At 48.1% G+C, this 18767-nt stretch overlaps 1 protein-coding gene across 3 annotated transcripts in view; it reads right to left on the minus strand.

Moving 5' to 3' along the window:
* The window catches only part of TRIO (trio Rho guanine nucleotide exchange factor), a 217794-nt gene that overhangs the window by 146175 nt on the left and 52852 nt on the right, over window positions 1–18767 (minus strand). For all 3 annotated transcript variants that reach the window (XM_069958561.1, XM_069958563.1, XM_069958562.1), the window contains exons 11-12: window positions 15134–15325; window positions 11876–12045 (exon numbers count right to left, since the gene is read on the minus strand). In XM_069958561.1, coding sequence (XP_069814662.1) covers window positions 11876–12045; window positions 15134–15325 — 362 coding nt within the window. The remainder of the gene's footprint in view (window positions 1–11875; window positions 12046–15133; window positions 15326–18767) is intronic.

Consider the following 18767-nt stretch of genomic DNA (forward strand, 5'->3'; position numbering starts at 1 on the left):
CACGGACCTCCAGGCTGTGGTGAGTGCCCGGGGTCGGTGGGGGACGCGCTGGGGTGATCGGGTCGCGCGAGACCGCCCCGCGCGACCCGATCACCCCACTCACTCACCACAGCCTGGAGGTCCGTGACATTGCGGGACATGACGGGATGTGGAGACAGCAGAGAGCGCGGGCCGGCTGCGGCGACGGGGGGGGGGGGGGGGGGGGGGGGGGGGGGAGAGGCGGGGGCGGTAGTGCCGGCCATCACTCGGGGCGGCCGCCTCAGGCGGCAGAAACCCCAGAATCGGACCTGCCCGTAGCGGAGCTCAAATGCAGCCGGCTGACGGCCAAGCATAGAGAAGCATTTCGCTACTTTTGTATACTTGCTCATCCCAAGTGTACAGGAATGAGCTGTCTGTATGAGTGTAACAACAATACTAATGTGCATGCGGGGGATAGGCGGTAAGTGCGGGAGGTGAGTGTGGGCAGGCAAGCTGTATGTGGTTCTGCAGCAGGTTGAGGTGTATTAAGAGGTTCTGCAGCAGCTGAGGGGTATTATGAAAGGCTAGGGACATGCTTGTTGTATCTGTACTGCTGTGCAGACAACAACAAAATGGCGCTGCCCTAAAGTACACATAATAGCACCTTTCCCCTCTTTTCCCCTGTGAAAAGAGAAGGGAGGTAATGATGTCACAGCAGTTGAGCAGGGACAGCCTCTTTTTTTCAGCAGCTCTATTTCAGGCTGCTTTTACCAGCATTTTCCTGCTGGAGCTCCCCCTGGTGGCCATAACTAGGAAATAGGAAAAATTAGATTGTTAATTTTTTATTTCTTGTGCCTGTCATTGGGGGACACAGCACCAGTGGGTATAGGCTACTGCCACTAGGAGGCGACACTAGACAGAAGAAGAAGTGACTCCGCCTGGCAGCCTATACCCCTCCTACAGACACCAGGCTAACTCACTCACTCAGTTTTAGTCTAGTGTCCGTATGAGGTAGACACAGGTGCCACGCACCTCTTTATTATTTTAGTTTTATTTCTTTTTTCTTTCTTTCTAGGTTATCAGGGGGACCGTCGGCGTGGGCTGCCACACCAGACGTAGCCTCCCCCTGAGGGTGCACTGGAAGTTTTCACTTCCCATGCGCCGGTCACCCGTCCCCCATTGCCAGCTCCCTGCGCAGGATGCCGGTACCCCACCCAGGTGCGAGGTTACCGAGGGGGTGACCCTGCGAGCACCCGAAGACGCCGGACAGGTGAGTAGTCCTGTCCTTGGGGGGGGGGGGGGTCATCCTGGCTAGGGCAACCAGTAGCCTCTTGCCTGCTCTCCCTAGTCCCCATTGCCACAGTGCACACTTCCCTGCAGCGCAGCCCTCTCTCCTCTATCCCCTGTCCTACTGGACAGGTTGTCTCCTGATCCCCCTTCTCATCTCCCTCCTAGCCTGGGCTGATGCCCACCCCCTTTCATCCAGGAGCCACTGCAGCCCGCAGCGGCTTCATAAGGGTCAGCTGGGGGATTGCTGGGCTCCTCTCTCCCTTTCCGGTCGCGTTTTCTGGCGCTCCGCGCCGCCGTCTCACTGCCGCCGGCCTGCCCCACAAATTTAGGCCCCGGCTTCTGCCGGAGCTAGGCCGCGTCGGCGCACGCTTGTGACGTCACTGGGGGCGGGGCGCCCGCCCGTTTTTCGGCTCCTCCCGCCACAGCCCTTTCTCCTATTGGCTACTCTGTAGCCCCCACCTTTTTCCTCCTTGCCCCCTCCCTTCCTCCTCTTGCCGGCAGCAGCTTCAGCTCGTGGCCTCCTGCTGTTATCTCTGCCAGTACAGCAGCCTCAGCTCCCTGTGCACAGCAGCAGTCTAGCATCCAGTGAAGCTATTCCAGCGTGCACCAGCTACAGCTTCCAGTGCAGTCGTTCCAGTGCAGCTCCAGCATCCAGTGCGGCAGCAGCTCCAGCATCCAGTGCGGCAGCAGCTCCAGCATCCAGTGCGGCAGCAGCTCCAGCATCCAGTGCAGCAGCAACTCCAGGGTCTGGTAGGCTCACCCAGTGGGTGATATTCCCCTCCTCCACTCCCCAGGCTAACAGCCCTAGCTACCATGTCTGGTCCCCGGGATGACCCCCCTAGGCAGCTCGCTCCCGCGGCTGTGGCGACACACTTTGCGTGTGCTCGTTGCAATAAGAAATTCCCCTGTGGTCAGCCTGGTTCCCTCTGCCTGCTATGCCTTAACCCTGGTGCCACTTCCCAGGAGGCCCCCCCTCCAGGTCCTGATGTAGCTTCTCCTGAGTGGGCTAGATCCCTGTCCCAGGCGATCGGTGACCTCTCTAAGCTGTCGCAGGTCATGATCCATGCCATTGAGCGGTTGCCCTCCCAGGCGCCTCCAGCAGCAGGACCCTCCAGGGTATCTCCTGACTCCCCTTCCAGAGGACGGTCTCATAAGAGACCTAGACTCTCTGTCTTACGGTCGCCCTCTAGGTGTTCCTCAGACCTTTCTCCTCCCAGATCCACTGCAGGCGGTTCCGCTTCCCAGCGACCCCTCTCCGCCACCTCGGGGGACCCCTCTGACTCTGCTTCAGAGTCTGACAGGGAGGATCAGCTGGCCTCTGCAGTGCAAGCCTTGATCCGTGCAGTGCGAGACACCTTACATATTGAGGAGGAGTCCTCTTCTACCTCCAAGAGTGAGGTTTCCTTCCGTCGCCAGAAGCGACAGCCATTGGTTTTTCCCAGCCATAAGGATTTTGAGGACCTCCTAGCCAAGGAGTGGAATCACCCTGACCGGCGGATTCCATCCTCTAAGCGTGCCGAGGCTTTGTTTCCCTTCTCCCCTGACCTGGTCACTACATGGACAGTGCCCCCATCTGTGGATCCTCCAGTTTCTCGACTCTCCAAGTCAACTACTCTGCCTCTGGCAGATGGTGCTTCACTCACTGACCCGGTGGACAAGAAAATCGACGCTTTTTCGAAGTCTGTCTTTGTTGCAGCTGGTTCGGCCCTACGTCCTACCTTTGCTGCATCCTGGGTCAGCAAGGCTTGTTCCTCTTGGGCCAGGCAGTTAGTCCATGACCTCTCCCTGGACACCCCGCGTGAGAATCTCCTGTCTCTGGCCTCACAAATTCTACATGCGTCCAAATACTTGTGTGACGCTTCTCAGGAAGCTGCTCGTTTGTCTGCGCGGGCCCTGGCAAACTCTGTAGCCATCCGACGCTCTGTCTGGTTAAAATGCTGGTCAGCTGACGCCGCCTCCAAGAAGGCTCTGACTTCTCTTCCCTTTGCAGGAAACAGACTTTTTGGGGAGCGGCTGGATAAGATAATCTCGGACGCTACGGGGGGGAAGAGCTCCTTGCTTCCTCAAAACCGATCCCGGCGCCCTCAGCCTCCCAGGCGTTCCAGCCGTTTCCGCTCTTTTGAGCCTCCGGCACGTCGTCGCCCGGCTAAGGATACGCCTCCAGCTCCTTCTAGGAAGCCCTCCTTCAAACCCCGCCCCACCTGGCAGCCCCGTTCTCGCCCTTCTAAGGGTCCTGCACCCAAGTCTTCTTCCTGAGGGTCCTTCACCACTCGGGTCTCTCCCTCAAGTAGGGGGTCGTCTGCTCTCCTTCAAGGAGATTTGGCTCGCCCATGTGTCCGATGTGTGGGCTCGGGAGGTGGTGTCCTCAGGGTACAAAATCGAGTTTGTGTGCATTCCACCTCCTCGCTTTTTTCCATCAAATCTCCCACGCTCTTCGGCACGGCTTTCCGAGCTTTTTCGGGCGGTTCAGAATCTCCTAGCTCAAGGAGTTGTGGTCCCAGTTCCTCCCTCCGAGCACTTCCAGGGATTCTATTCCAATCTGTTCACAGTCCCCAAAAAGGACGGCTCGGTCCGTCCTATCCTGGATTTGAAACGGCTGAACAGGTTTGTTCGCCTTCGGCGGTTCCGCATGGAATCCTTGCGGTCGGTGGTCGCGTCTCTAGAGCAGGACGAATTTCTTGCTTCTATAGACATCCGCGACGCCTATCTGCATGTTCCCATCGCAGCCAGTCATCAACGTTTCCTACGTTTCGCCGTCGGTTCTGGACATTTCCAGTTCGTTGCCCTGCCCTTCGGGCTCGCCACGGCGCCTCGGGTCTTTACCAAGATCCTTGCACCTTTGATGGCTCTGCTTCGGTCAAAGGGGGTGGCTGTCCTGCCATACCTGGACGACCTTTTGGTAAAGGGCCGCTTCAAGCAGGACACTTTGTCCAGCCTCCAGATCACACTCGATCTCTTGACCAATTTCGGTTGGGTGATCAATTATCAAAAATCTTCCCTACTTCCCTCCCGCTCTATGGAGTTTCTCGGGATGCTATTCAACACCGAGATGGCCCGCGTCCTCCTTCCTCCAAACAAAGTTGCCTCCCTGCGCTCGGCAGTCTCTCTGCTCCGCTCGGGCGCCCCCTGTTCGATTCGCCTTTGCATGCGAGTCCTGGGCAAGATGGTCTCCTCTTTCGAGGCGATCCCCTTTGCTCAGTTTCATTCGCGCCCTCTGCAGCAAGCGATTCTGTCGCAGTGGGACAGGTCCCCTCTGTCTCTCCACAAGAAGATCCTCCTGTCCCCTGCTGTTCGCAGGGAGCTTCTTTGGTGGTTGACGTCTCCGGTGGTCCTCCTCGGCCGCTCGTTCCTCCCCCTCAATTGGCTGGTCGTCTCTACGGATGCCAGCCTGTCCGGGTGGGGGGCTGTCTTCGGGAGCCACACAGCTCAGGGCTCTTGGTCGCCGACAGAGGCTCGGCTTCACATCAATATCCTGGAGCTCCGGGCCATCTTTCTCGCCCTGTCTCAGTGGACCGATCGCCTGAGGGGTTATCCGGTCCGTGTTCAGACCGACAACGTCACCGCCGTTGCCTATCTGAACCGTCAAGGCGGCACCAGGAGCCGCTCTGTCATGACCGAGGCCGCTCGCATTCTCCGTTGGGCGGAGCGGGTTGTTCCAGCTCTCTCGGCAGTCCACATTCCCGGGGTGGACAATTGGGCGGCGGACTACCTCAGCCGCGAAAGACTGGATCAGGGCGAATGGGCTCTACATCCCGAGGTGTTTCTTCAAATCTGCCGGCGGTGGGGATCCCCAGATGTGGATCTCTTCGCCTCCAGGCTGAACCACAAACTCCCCATCTATGTGACTCGGGCCCGGGATCCTTGCGCGTTCGCGGTCGACGCCTTGGTGACCCCATGGGAGCAGTTCTCCCTGGTTTACGCCTTTCCTCCTCTGCCCATTCTCCCACGAGTCCTGAAGCGCATCAAGGCACTCGGCGTTCCCGCCATTCTTGTCGCTCCAGACTGGCCGCGCCGGTCCTGGTACGCCGACGTAGTGCACCTCCTGGCCGACGCCCCCTGGCGCCTTCCCCTGCGGGCCGACCTCCTTTCACAAGGGCCAATATTCCACCCCAATTTACCTCAGCTGAGTTTGACGGCGTGGCTGTTGAGGCCGCGGTGTTGAGGTTTCGTGGGTTCTCGGAACCAGTCATCCAAACCATGCTTAAGGCCCGTAAGCCTCAGTCAGCTCGGGTCTACCATCGCGTGTGGAAAGCCTTCTTTTCTTGGTGCGAACAGAATAATTTTCACCCCTTGGTGTGTTCCACGCCCAAGATTCTTTCCTTTTTACAGTCCGGGCTGGATAAAGGCCTCAGTCATTCCACTTTGCGTTCGCAGATTTCCGCCCTGTCTGTTCTTTTTCAGCGGGCTCTAGCTTTCCGCCCCCAGGTGAAGACCTTTCTTCAGGGGGTGGTCCATTTGGCCCCTCCTTTTCGTCAGCCTTTAGAGCCCTGGGACCTTAATTTAGTCCTCGAGGTTCTGCAAGGTCCTCCCTTTGAGCCTCTTCGGGAGGTGTCTCTTTGTTTCCTTTCTTGGAAAGTCGCCTTCCTGGTGGCGGTTACCTCCATCCGTAGGGTGTCTGAACTGGCAGCGCTCTCTTGTCGCTCCCCTTATCTGGTCCTTCACGAGGACAAGGTGGTGCTTCGTCCTCTTCCTTCCTTCCTGCCGAAGGTCGTGTCTGCATTCCACCTTAATGAGGACATCATTCTCCCCTCTTTTTGCCCTGCGCCCTCCCATCCTAGGGAACGGTCCCTGCATTGTTTGGACCTTGTCCGGGCCATACGGATCTACTTGTCAGTCACTGCTTCCTTCCGCCGCTCGGATTCCTTGTTCGTGGTCCCGTCGGGTCCGCGCAAGGGGCTGGCGGCTTCCAAGACCACCATTGGGCGTTGGATCAGGGCAGCCATCGCAGAGGCCTACCACGTTCGTGGCAGGGCTCCTCCTTTTCGGGTCACCGCTCATTCTACTCGAGCTGTGGGGGCCTCTTGGGCGGTTCGCCATCAGGCCTCAGTGTCCCAGGTCTGCAAGGCCGCCACCTGGTCTTCAGTTCACACTTTTTCAAAGTTTTATCAGGTCCATATCCTGGCTTCCTCTGACGCCAGTCTGGGCCGCAAGGTTCTGCAGGCCGCCGTGCGTTAGGCAGGCCGCATGGGGATTGTAATCTTCTTTCCCCACCCTCTGGGACTGCTTTTGTACGTCCCACTGGTGCTGTGTCCCCCAATGACAGGCACAAGAAAAGAGGATTTTTTTGTACTCACCGTAAAATCCCTTTCTTGTGGCTTCATTGGGGGACACAGCTCCCACCCTGTTTGAGGTTGTGCTCCCGGGGCTTGTTCTGTTCTTGGGGTTTTTCGTTCCCGGGACCAGCCTGGTTTTTTTGCCTGTTTTTGTTACTACTTTCTACTGCTTGTGACTAAACTGAGTTAGCCTGGTGTCTGTAGGAGGGGTATAGGCTGCCAGGCGGAGTCACCACTTCTTCTGTCTAGTGTCGCCTCCTAGTGGCAGTAGCCTATACCCACTGGTGCTGTGTCCCCCAATGAAGCCACAAGAAAGGGATTTTACGGTGAGTACAAAAAAATCCTCTTATTTCCTTACATGTAAAAAAATGAAAAACATAAATTAACAAAAAAATTAAAAAAAAATTAAGTTTTAACACTTTCAATAGAAAAAAAAAGAAAGAGAAAAAACGAGAGCATGATCGGGAATGAGGGATCTAGTCCCGTGAAATGTATATAAAAAAAAAAAAAGAAAGGCAGAGGGTGCTACTCTTCAGGCTGTAACATCATTTACCCGCCTAAGCTGTTATCTGCCAATCAGTGACTGGGGTGGTACACCAACGCAGTCACCAACTGGCCAAACAGGCAATCGCTCAGTCAGGCACGCAGATTGGTAAATTTACTAGGTTGATTACTTTCCAGCACTGCCCAGCACTTTCCACAGCAAGTTCATTAGCAACTGTATATCAGAGTGCTTTATGCAGTGCCGTGCCCAATAATTAGCTCTTTAAATGCAGCTGTCAAAGTTGACAGCTGCATTTAAAAGGCAGCTTTTCCCATTTCCTGGTGTCTAGTGGGGGGGGGGGGGGGGGGAATCTCCAATCTTGAGGAACATATATAACAAGACAGTTTTAACCCAGGGCGAATAATAATTTTGCACACTCAATTTTTCTGTTTTTAATTTGTTAAAATTGTTTAAAGTATCACTGTTGTGAATTTTTTTTTGCAGAAATCAATAGTCCAGAAACTTTGTAATTAGGTTTATTAGCCAAAAAAATGCATTTTTATCATGAAAAAGCAGTTTGAAGCTCTCCCCCTGTCTTCATTGTTCTCCTATGGAGAGAGATAAAGAAAAGACCAAAACAGGTCAACAAAAAGTTAATCTACAAATACCTCACCCATTATCTCCTGGGACAGTCACCACTGACCTGTCTGAGCTCAGATTACAGCTGTCACCCAGCTCCATGTCTGTAATCCTGTTATCTGCTGTGGGCTAACTCCCTCCTTCCTCCTCCCCCCTCCCCCCCTCCCCTCTCCCTAGAGCAGATAGGGTACGACTCATGCAACAAGTCACAATTTTCAGATTTTTTGCAGTGGATGGAAAAGAGGAAGGAGGGGGGACCTGGGAAAAGGCTTTTTACATGCAGATAACGGCATATTTGGCTAATAAACCCAATTACAAAGTTTCTTAAAATCGCCTGGACTATTGATTTCTGCAAAAAAAAAAAAAAAAATACGACAGTGACTCTTTAACCCCTTGCCGCAAAATGACGTTTGGGAAACGTCATGTAAAGCAGGTAGTTCCCGCAACATAGTTCACACAGCATCCTCCTGCTGCCACTGCCCGGAGGGGAGCCGCGCGCCCCCCCCCCCCCCCCCCGGGCAGTTAACCCCATAAACGCCGCAGTCAATGCGACCGCAGCGTCTATGGGGAGATTCAGTGTCCCCCACCGATCGGCGGCGGGGGGAGGCTGCAGAACGCTGCCTCCCCCCACCGCCACTCAATATGTATCCCCCGGCCTCCTGCCCTCGTCCCCCGATACCGGCGGATCGCCACTACTACCGTTTTACCGCACGTTGCCCCCGACCACCGCACATTGCCCCCTACCACCGCACATTGCCCCCGACCACCGCACATTGCCGCCGACCACCGCACATTGCCGCCGACCACCGCACATTGCCCCCGACCACCCCGAATTGCCAGTGACCCTCTCCAGATTGCCCGTAACCAAGCCAGATTGCCTGTAACCACCCCAAATTACAGGTACCCATCCCAGATTACCTATAAGCACTTCAGCTTATCCAGAACCACCCCACGTTGCCCGCTACCACCCTACGTTGCCCGTTACCACCGCACGTTGCCCATAACCACCGCACGTTGCCCATAACCACCGCAGATTGTCTGTAACCCCCCCAGGTTGCCTCTAATCATATGTAATTCCCCCCAGATTGCCTCTGACCACCACACGTTGCCCCCGACCACCACACGTTGCCCCCGACCACCCCAAATTGCCAGTGACCCTCTCCAGATTGCCCGTAACCACCCCAAATTACAGGTACCCATCCCAGATTACCTATAAGCACTTCAGTTTATTCGTAACCACCCCACGTTGCCCGTTACCACCCCATGTTGCCCGTTACCACCCCACGTTGCCCGTAACCACCGCAGGTTGCCTGTAACCACCGCAGGTTACCCATAACCACCCCAGATTACCCGTAACCACCCCACATTACCTGTAATCTCATTTTTTTATTGTATTTTAGTAACTGCGCTATTCTAATAACCATTACTAGCTGCGGTTTTGCTCCAGCAAATTGGCGCTCCCTTCCTTCTGAGCCCTGCTGTGTGCCCATACAGTGGTTTATGCCCACATATGGGGTACCGTTCTACTCAGAAGAAGCTGCGTTACAGATTTTGGGGTACGTTTTTTCTCCCATTCCTCGTGAAATTGAGAAATTTTAAACTAAACGAACATATATTGGAAAAATTCAAGATTTTTAATTTTTAATGTCTTATTTTGAATACTTTCCTCTAATACCTGTAGGGTCAAACCGCTCACTGCACCCCAAGATGAATTCTTTGAAGGGTGAACTCTCCTAAATGGAATGACTTTTGTGGGGTTTCTCTTCTGCGGACACTACAGGGGCTCTGCAAACGCACCTGGCGCTCAGAAACTTCTTCAGCAAAATCTCAACTGAAAATGCTAATTGGCGCTCCCTTCCTTCTGAGCCCTCCTGTGTGCCCATACAGTGGTTTATGCCCCCATATGGGGTACCATTGTACTCAGGAGAACCTGCGTTACAAATTTTGGGGTGCGGATTCTCTCATGTTCCTTGTGAAATTGAGAAATTTTAAACTAAACGAACATATTATTGGAAAAATTCGAGTTTTTCATTTTTACTGTCTAATTTTAAATACTTTCCTCTAATACCTGTGGGGTCAAAATGGTCACCACACCCCAAGATGAATTCTTTGAGGGGTGTACTTTCCAAAATGGGGTGACTTTTGAGGAGGTTCTTTTCTACGGACACTACAGGGCACTGCAAAAGCACCTGGCGCTCAGAAACTTCTTCAGCAAAATCTGCACTGAAAATGCTAATTGGCGCTCCTTCCCTTCTGAGCTCCGCTGTGTGCCCATACATTGGTTTATGCCCACATATGGGGTACCGTTGTATTCAGGAGAACCTGCGTTACAATTTTTGGGGTACTTTTGGTCTCTTTTTCCTTGTGAAATTGAGATATTTCAAACTAAACGAACATATTATTGGAAAAATTCGTGTTTTTCATTTTTACTGTCTAATTTTGAATACTTTCCTCTAATGCATGTGGGGTCAAAATGCTCATCCTACCCCAAGATGAATTCTTTGAGGGGTGTACTTTCGAAAATGGGGTGACTTTTGGGGGGATTCTATTCTGCTGACACTACAGGGGCACTGCAAACGCACCTGGCGCTCGGAAACTTTTTCAGAAAAATCTGCATTAAAAAAGCTAATTGGCGCTCCTTCCCTTCTGAGCCCGGCTGTGTGCCCATACAGTGGTTTACGCCCACATATGGGGTACCGTTGTACTCAAGAGAACCTGCGTTACAAATTTTGGGGTGCAGATTCTCTCATGCTCCTTTTGAAAAGGATAAACTTTAATCCAAACATATATATTTTTGGAAAATTTAAATTTTCGATTTTTTTACGGCCTAATTGTAAATACTTTCCTCCAGCCCCTGTAGGGTTAAAATGCTCATTATACCCCTAGATTAATTCTTTAAGGTGTCTAGTTTCCAAAATGGGGTCGCTTATGGGGGTTTACAGCATACAAGCCTCCTAAATCAACTTAAAAAAAGAACTGGTCCCTAAAAAAAATCAGTTTTGAAAACTTTCACAAAATGTGATAATTTGCTAATAAATTTCTAAGCCCCATAACAGTCTAAAAAAGTAAAATATGTTTCCCAAATTATGCCAGAATAAAGAGGACATATTGGTAATGTGATTTAGTAACTAATTTATGTGCTGTGACTTCCTTTTTTAGAAGCAGAGAATTTCAGAAGATCATAAAATGCTAAATTTTCTAATTTTTCATGATATTTTGATGTTTTTCACAAAAAACACACAAAGTAGTGACCAAATTTTGTCACTAATATAAAGTGCCATATGTGACGAAAAAACAATCTCAGAATCGCTAGCGTACGTTAAAGCATCACTGAGCTATAAGCGCATAAAGTGAGACAGGTCAGATTTTGAAAAATGAGCCTGGTCATTAAGGCCAAAACAGGCTTTAGAGGCAAGGGGTTAAACTATCCAATAAATTTTGTTCCAATTTCACGATTGTGTCCCACTTGTTATTGAATCTTCACAAAAAAAATTTACATCTTTATGTTTAAAGCCTGAAATATGGCGAAAGGTTGAAAAGTTTAAGAGGGCCAAATACTTTCCCAAGGGACTGTGTCCCAAAATGTGGTCATAAAATGCTGTTCAGGCATAAGGCAGGGCTTAGAATGGAAGGAGCATATTTTGCTGGTTCTGTTTTGAGCACCATATGCATTTGCAGTGGACACATGATTGTGATTATGGATGAGCATGCACATGTTCACTACAAATATACTGTGATTAGATGTTAAAAGGAACCAATCAACAGAAAAATAGCCCCCTTCAGCTATATATTGCTATATGGCCCAAGCTATGAGCGTAACTGTGATGCTATGGGCTCCTATATGCCAACACTCCCAGTGAGGAGTGATTACCAAAGATGTTTCCCACCATCGGTGACTAGTTAGTAAGCTGAGAACTGCCCATATGTCTACATAGTTATGATTTACAAAGTACTTTTTCAGGCCATATAAGTAATACTAGCGATTTTCTAGTGACAAAAAAGAAAAAAACTAAACAAAAAAAGGAACCAAAGTTATTCTAAACCACATGAAATAACATTTTGAACTAGTTTTTTTTCCCAGCTTATAAATAGATATCTTATTCATGACAAAAGTTAATCCAAAATCGGCAATTTCAAATAAATTTAGGATAAAAAATTAAATAAAATATACAATAAGAAATAATAAACATGTTTCTCAACTCCCTGTTAAACAAATGTATGTCTTATGTACCTTAACTGCTGAATAAGATCTTCACCCTCTTTGATTATATTGACAGTAAACTGGAGAGTAGTTTGCTGCTGCTGTCCAAACCGCTTTATTAAATCCTGCACAGCTTCGACTGACTCAGCATAGACATCATCCAGTAGTTCCTTCTGTAAATCCTCCATCCAAGTCCACAACTTAAAATGTATAAAATTAAATAAAATTTATGAATTACAAAATATTTATTATAATACCTTCATGTGAAACTTTGCCGATTTATATTGAGGGCTTTAAAAGGTTAGAATGATTTTAAAGGGAATCAAAATCAGCCCAATTGGGCTGATATGGTTCCCTGAACCGCTATATACAGCTCCTGCAGCAGCCGCGGCGGGTACTGGCCACGGATGCAGCTGGAGGTGTGTACCTGAAAAATAGCAGTTCAATCACGGTGGCGCATGACAGGCAGAGGCGGGGAGGTAGCCACCTGTCAGCGCGCTCCGAGGTGATGAATGACAGGCAGAGAGGTCTGTTACTGGCCTCTCTGCCTGTCAGTGCGCTAAGACGCATGATTGACAGGCAGAGATCGTAACTAGACACGGGTGGGGAGCCGCCCAGATTACTACCTCCCCGCCTCTGCCTGTCACGCATCCAGGTGATTAAACTGCTTTTTTTCGGGTAAACAGCTCCTGCTGCAGCCGGGGCCGGTACGTGCCACATCTGCTGCAGTAGCTGTATACAGTGATTCAGGGAACCATATCAGCCCGATTTGTTCCCTTTAAGAGTTTAGGACTATTTCCAAAAATGGCACTATGTGACACATTTCCTGTAAGTTTCTAAACACACCAACATGAAACACAAAACGAACAAAAAAAAACCCTGTAGATTTTGGAAGGAAAATTATATTGTAATAAAAGCTGTGAAGCTAGTTTTTGGAGGTAAAACCTAAAAGGCATGAAGGGGCAGGGTACGCCTCAATAACCTCTTATGGTTCCATATTCAGGATGGGAAACAGACCTTTTGGCTTACTTACAATTCCATAGGTTTTCTTTTACTCCCATTATGGGTGCATGCAGCTCCCAGAACAGTAATGGAAAACATCAAGCCTGGTCATATACTTGGGATCAAACTGCATTGTTGACCTCTGTTCAATGTTCTTCTTAGCAAATAAATAAATAAAATTGATCAGTAATGGCAGCTACGGAGGCCTACTGCAGGCCCACAGTTGCCAGAGGAAGCAGAAGCATCCCCTTATACTACCAATGATGCACACTTACAGTGTTTAAAGGGAATCTGTAAGCACTCAGACCAGACCCGGTGCGAGGGAGGAGCCAATTGTATACAGCATTTGAAATGAAAAGTAGAGCCTTGTCATCAAGTCTGGCCAGGATTAAAGCGACTCTGTACCCACAATCTGACCCCCCCAAAAACGCTTGTACCTTCAGATAGCTGCTTTTAATCCAAGATCTGTCCTGGGGTCCGTTTGGCAGGTGATGCAGTTACTGTGCTAAAAAACAACTTTTAAACTGGCAGCCCTGTGCCCTAAGGGAGTATCTGTGCCCTAACTTTGCACCACCCCTCTGTCCCTCCTCCCCACCCTCTTCATCATTAGGAATGCCACTGGAACATTTTCTCCATGCTGAACATTTGCACAGGTGCCTTAACGATCCAGCCCACGTGCCATCCTCTCACAGCTGACGAATAGGAGACAATCTGCCTGGAGCATTCCTAATGATGAGGAGGGTGGGGAGGAGGGACAGAGGTTGTGCCAGCCTAATGCATACACAATGTAGGCCACTCCCGTAGGGCACGGGCTGCCAGTTTAAAAGTTGTTTTTTAGCACAATAACTGCATCACTTCATTTCTGCATTTTATTGATTCACTGGTCATTAAGTTGCCAAATCACTAACCTAGTAAATTACTAAACCAATGGATGCCAAAGAGCTAGGAATCAGCGAAAGGTTTTCCTCACCTACCGCCAAGACACTTATCCACCATACCAATTATCAGCCTTGTAACAAGATTATTACGCTGCCTAGTTAAGGTCAAGTTATCACATACCTAATAGTGCATTTACACAGAGAGATTTACAGTATCTGACAGATTTTTTTTTTAAAGCCAAAACCAGGAATGGGTCATAAAGGAAAGACTGAAATGTCTCTTCTCGAATACATTCCTGGCTTTGTTTTCCAAAACATTTTTTGTTGTAAACAATGGCATGTGAACAAGTAAAATCGGGCAAACATTAGCCCAAACAGCAGGTGAATGCAATATACACCAAATTAAATGTATAAAACATTTCGTATATCTCTTGTTATTTAATAAACCCCTTTTAAGAATGAATGCAGCAAAAAACTTCAATTTTGAAGCAACATCACATGACCACTGAAAGACGCATGGGTTCCTAGGTATGTGAGAATGTGGCAACACAGCTGCTTGTAAAGGGTTAAATGACCAAATTTGTTTTGTGTAAGTGAATTTATCAACTCCTTTAAAGCGACTCTGTACCCACAATCTGACCCCTCCAAACCACTTGTACCTTCAGATAGCTGCTTTTAACACAAGATCTGTCCTGAGGTCCGTTTGGCAGGTGATGAAGTTATTGTCCTAAAAAAAAACGATTAAACTTGCAGCCCTGTGCCAAACTGGCGTGGTCTAGAATGTCTGTGCATTAGACTGCCACAACCTTTCTGTCCCTCCTCCCCGCCCTCTTCATCATTAGCAATGCTCCAGGCAGATTGTTTCCTATTCATCAGCTGTGTGAGCACGGCACATGGTCTGGATCGTTAAGGCACCTGTGCAGTGTTCACTGCAGAGGAATAGGAAAAATCCTGCAGGCGGCATTCCTAATGACGACGAGGGTGGGGAGGAGGGAAGGAGGGGTGGTGCAAGGTTAGGGCACAGATACTCTAGACCACAGTAGTTTGGCACAGGGCTGCAAGATTAAAAGTTATTTTTTAGGACAATAACTGCATCACCTGCCTCCGAATGGACCCCAGGACGGATCTTGGATTAAAAGCAGCTATCCAAAAGTACATGCGGTTTGGGGTGGGCAGATTGTGGGTACAGAGTCACTTTAAATATAAACTGTCCCATTCTAGATTTATCTATGCATGAAAATAATATCTGAAGTATTCCATTCAATGAACATGAGTTGACAACTTTCCCATATGGCCATGTACATAGGAAAACCCACTTATATTTTTACTTTATAATTTGTATATTGTTCTGGCTAACAGAGATCTTAAAATTCCCATAAATGTTTTGGTGCAAAAGAGCTAACCTTACCTCTTTAACGTGGGAATGAAGTGAAACAGACATATCTAACAAAACTTTTCGCTGTTCAACACGTCTAACAAAATCTTGGATTCGATCTTCTAATTGATGAGCTGCCTGATAAATTTCTTCAGGGTCACACTCTCCTGTTTGCGCCAGCTGTTCTGCAGCTTCCAATAACTTATCTGCATTGGTATATGTGTTCTGAAATCGTGCAATAGAAGAAAAAAAAAAAACGATAAAAAGGTCAACAGCATAATAAAGAAAACGCAAAGGCAATGTGTGGAGAAAGCACAAGTAATATTACATAGCATTGCACTATTCTCTTCATACATTTGTGAAGCTATGCCAGGTACTGCAGGTTGGTGGTATTTAAGTTAAAAGGACCAAGCTATGATTTATCAAACATGGAGTAACGTGATTCCAACTTTCATTTTCCAAAGAGTCTGTGAGGAATGAAAGGTGGAATCTGACTGGTTGCTAGGGGCAACAGAGCCAGTTTCACCTTACACCAGGTTTACATCTCCCCCTTTATGTTTATTTTGGTGGTGTACAGAGGTCTGGCATTACCACTCTAACCAGGCTGTGGCTGTGCATCTCCAAATACTATAAACTGCCAGGTTTCTGCTCTGCCAGCATTTACTTTTTCAGCAATCGCTGCTACATTAGTTCTTCTACAAGATGCTACCACATAAACTAGCCTTTGATGCATTTTGCCAGTCACCTGGCTTCCTCAGTAGTGTGGATGTAAGTGGCTGTGAAAAGTTATATGCATGTAGAAAACAAGAGTACCCGTCCACCTCCTTCCTCCTCCCAGAGAAACAAACCCTCTCACTCACTCCATTAATCCAAAATCACAAGCTAAAGAGGAAGGGGAAACAGCTGTGGCTGTCCATGTCCATTCATACCCGAAAAGAAATAAATCAAGTGGATATAATACTACTCTTACCGCATGTGGTGTATATTGCCATGTTTGCATCACCTGCACATGGCCATTCACCCTGTATTCTGTATTGTTCCTAAGTACTTTCCATACCAAGATGGTGGCCGTAAATACCATAATAATGACTGAACATGCGCCTCCCATACCAAAATGGTGACCATTAGTTCAATGTTTGTCACCGTGCATGCTCCTCACCGTGGATATGAGCATAACCCCAATATTACAAAGGAGAACAATCTAAAATATAAAATCTATCCAATATATAGTAAAACAGTTAGTTTACCATTTATATTCATAACCTACGCATGCATAGGATGTTGGTAGGAAAAAGCCCTGTTCCCTACTGTTACAGAACACTATTTATTAAGCAAACATGCAAAAATAATAGCAACTTGACGCAAGTCTATGACTCATAACAGTGAAATTTAACCCCACGTACAGCGTAATTATGTAACCCAATAAGATACAAAAAACGTACATAATACTATCAGTGTCGAAAAAAAGACTATAAATCGAAAGGACAATATAAGTTGATCCATATGTGTTATCATGGGACCCAAAAAGAGGTAACACAGATGATCGCATACCAATGATGATATGTGGACCTTAAACTAGATAATCTATAATAGTAAATCAATCCATACCGGGAAGATGCAATTAAACCAGGATGTGAATCAAAATCCATACATGTAGAAATTTTTATATTTAATGTGCCAACAAAGGTGCAGGGCCAGCCAAATTGACTAAGAAATGCCTCTTAAAAAATTCGGTCAGGAAAAAGGGGGTGGGGCTTTACTTAAGACTGGTGTGCAAGTATGCCAGTCTTGATAAATGTCCCCCATAGCATCCTTCCAATTAATAGGATTTTTTCACTTCTCATGGTATTATATACAGTTTTTGTATGTATCATGTATTGCGTTACATAATGCGCTGTACATGGGGATATATTAAACTTATGTTGTATGATTCATAGACCACTGCAAAAATGTCTGATTGTTATTAATATTGCATGCTTGTGTGATATGCAAAACAAGAGTCCGTGGAGCCTCAGTTACGAGTCTCCAAACACGGGATAGCCAGATATCTCTAGCCTGTTGCCAACGGGGTGCCTCCAAGATGGGGAGAGCACCACACCACCCTGATAAATAACGGACTCTTGTTTTGCATATTTAAATTTTTGGGGGCATCAGTGGAGACTCTTGATTGAGTACTTCATTGAAATTTTTTTCGCTGTTCTCCTTGAGTTCAGTGATTACTGTGTTTTGTTGGTTGATTTTTCATTGCCCCAACTAGCCAGAATCCTACCCCACACTGACGAGGGGCAAAAACCCCGAAACGGCTGTCTGTGGGTGGAAGCCTGCCTTTGCAAGCCCTTGTCATGATCGCAATACTCGCACCTTGAGTTAGACATTGACAAAAGGGGCCACCCTGTTGTTTCCCTGTCTATGTTCCAATACTCGCAACCGAGTGGGACTTAAGGGGTTATTTATCAGGGTGGTGTGGTGCTCTCCCCATCTTGGAGGCACCCCGTTGGCAACAGGCTAGAGATATCTGGCTATCCCGTGTTTTGAGACTCGTAACTGAGGCTCCACGGACTCTTGTTTTGCACATTTTAATTTTTGGGGGCATCAGTGGAGACTCTTGATTGAGTACTTCATTGAAATTTTTTTTGCTGTTCTCCTTGAGTTCAGTGATTACTGTGTTTTGATGCTTGTGTGATATACAATGTTCTGTAAAAGCTGTATCAGTACTATAGCAGAAAACTTAACGGTTTTGGAGCTCACTGCATCATAATAAATTGTGATGCAGGGAGCTCCATAAGCGTTCCATTTCTTGATATACAATACAGCATTCCAGATGTGTGAATACAGCCTAAGTCTTGCCACAAAAGGGAATAAGTTTCTCACCCTGCCTTATAAATAGGCTCTCAGAGGCTAATTTATTGTATTGTGAGAGGTTGTAGAACTTACATACATAGGCAAACATCTGCCACACATTGAAATAAATTTTTCCCAGTTGACAGAATTTGAGAGGGGGAGAGTCAATGGACAGAGAAGCTGGACGGTTGTTCCACCTAAGTGCTTGCCACCTAGGCCGTTCTGACTAAGTAACTAGGAGATGTTGTGAGAAGTTTAAACATGAAAACCTGCACACATGAAAAACAGGCTCCAGACGGCCCAGAGAGACGCCTAGCAGAGGGGGTCATTTGATCCGCCAACAACCATGTGCGGAACCCACAGTTGCCTTCCAGACATATCTGCCATCTTCATTACAAACCCTAGTCTCTGCCAAGGCCACTTACAGGCACTTAGCAGGAGGAAATTTAGTGTCATAGCGCCCATTTGATTGGTCACCCTTGGCAGCCATATGAGGGTCACTAACAGCTCAGCAATATGTAAAAGACATACTGATGTGTTGCCTCTCATGGCACTGGGTCTAAGTGGCATTTTTCAGGAGGATAATACTCGCCCACACACAGCAAGGGCTTCCCAGGAATGTCTCAACCAAATTGGAACACTTCCTTGGCCTGTCTGGTTACCAGATTAAGCATACATGAAAAGCTAGCTCCTGCAACTACAAGCATGCAGGCTTCGCAAGCTTTGCTGCAATATAAGTAGGTAAGTATATCGCAGGATGCAATACAAAGCCTCTATGTCTCCACGTACAAGTGTATCTTTCTATTTTCAGTTACAGTATGTTTTC

The sequence above is a fragment of the Dendropsophus ebraccatus genome, chromosome 2 (assembly GCF_027789765.1).
Source record: "Dendropsophus ebraccatus isolate aDenEbr1 chromosome 2, aDenEbr1.pat, whole genome shotgun sequence".
NCBI classification, from domain to species: Eukaryota; Metazoa; Chordata; class Amphibia; order Anura; family Hylidae; genus Dendropsophus; species Dendropsophus ebraccatus.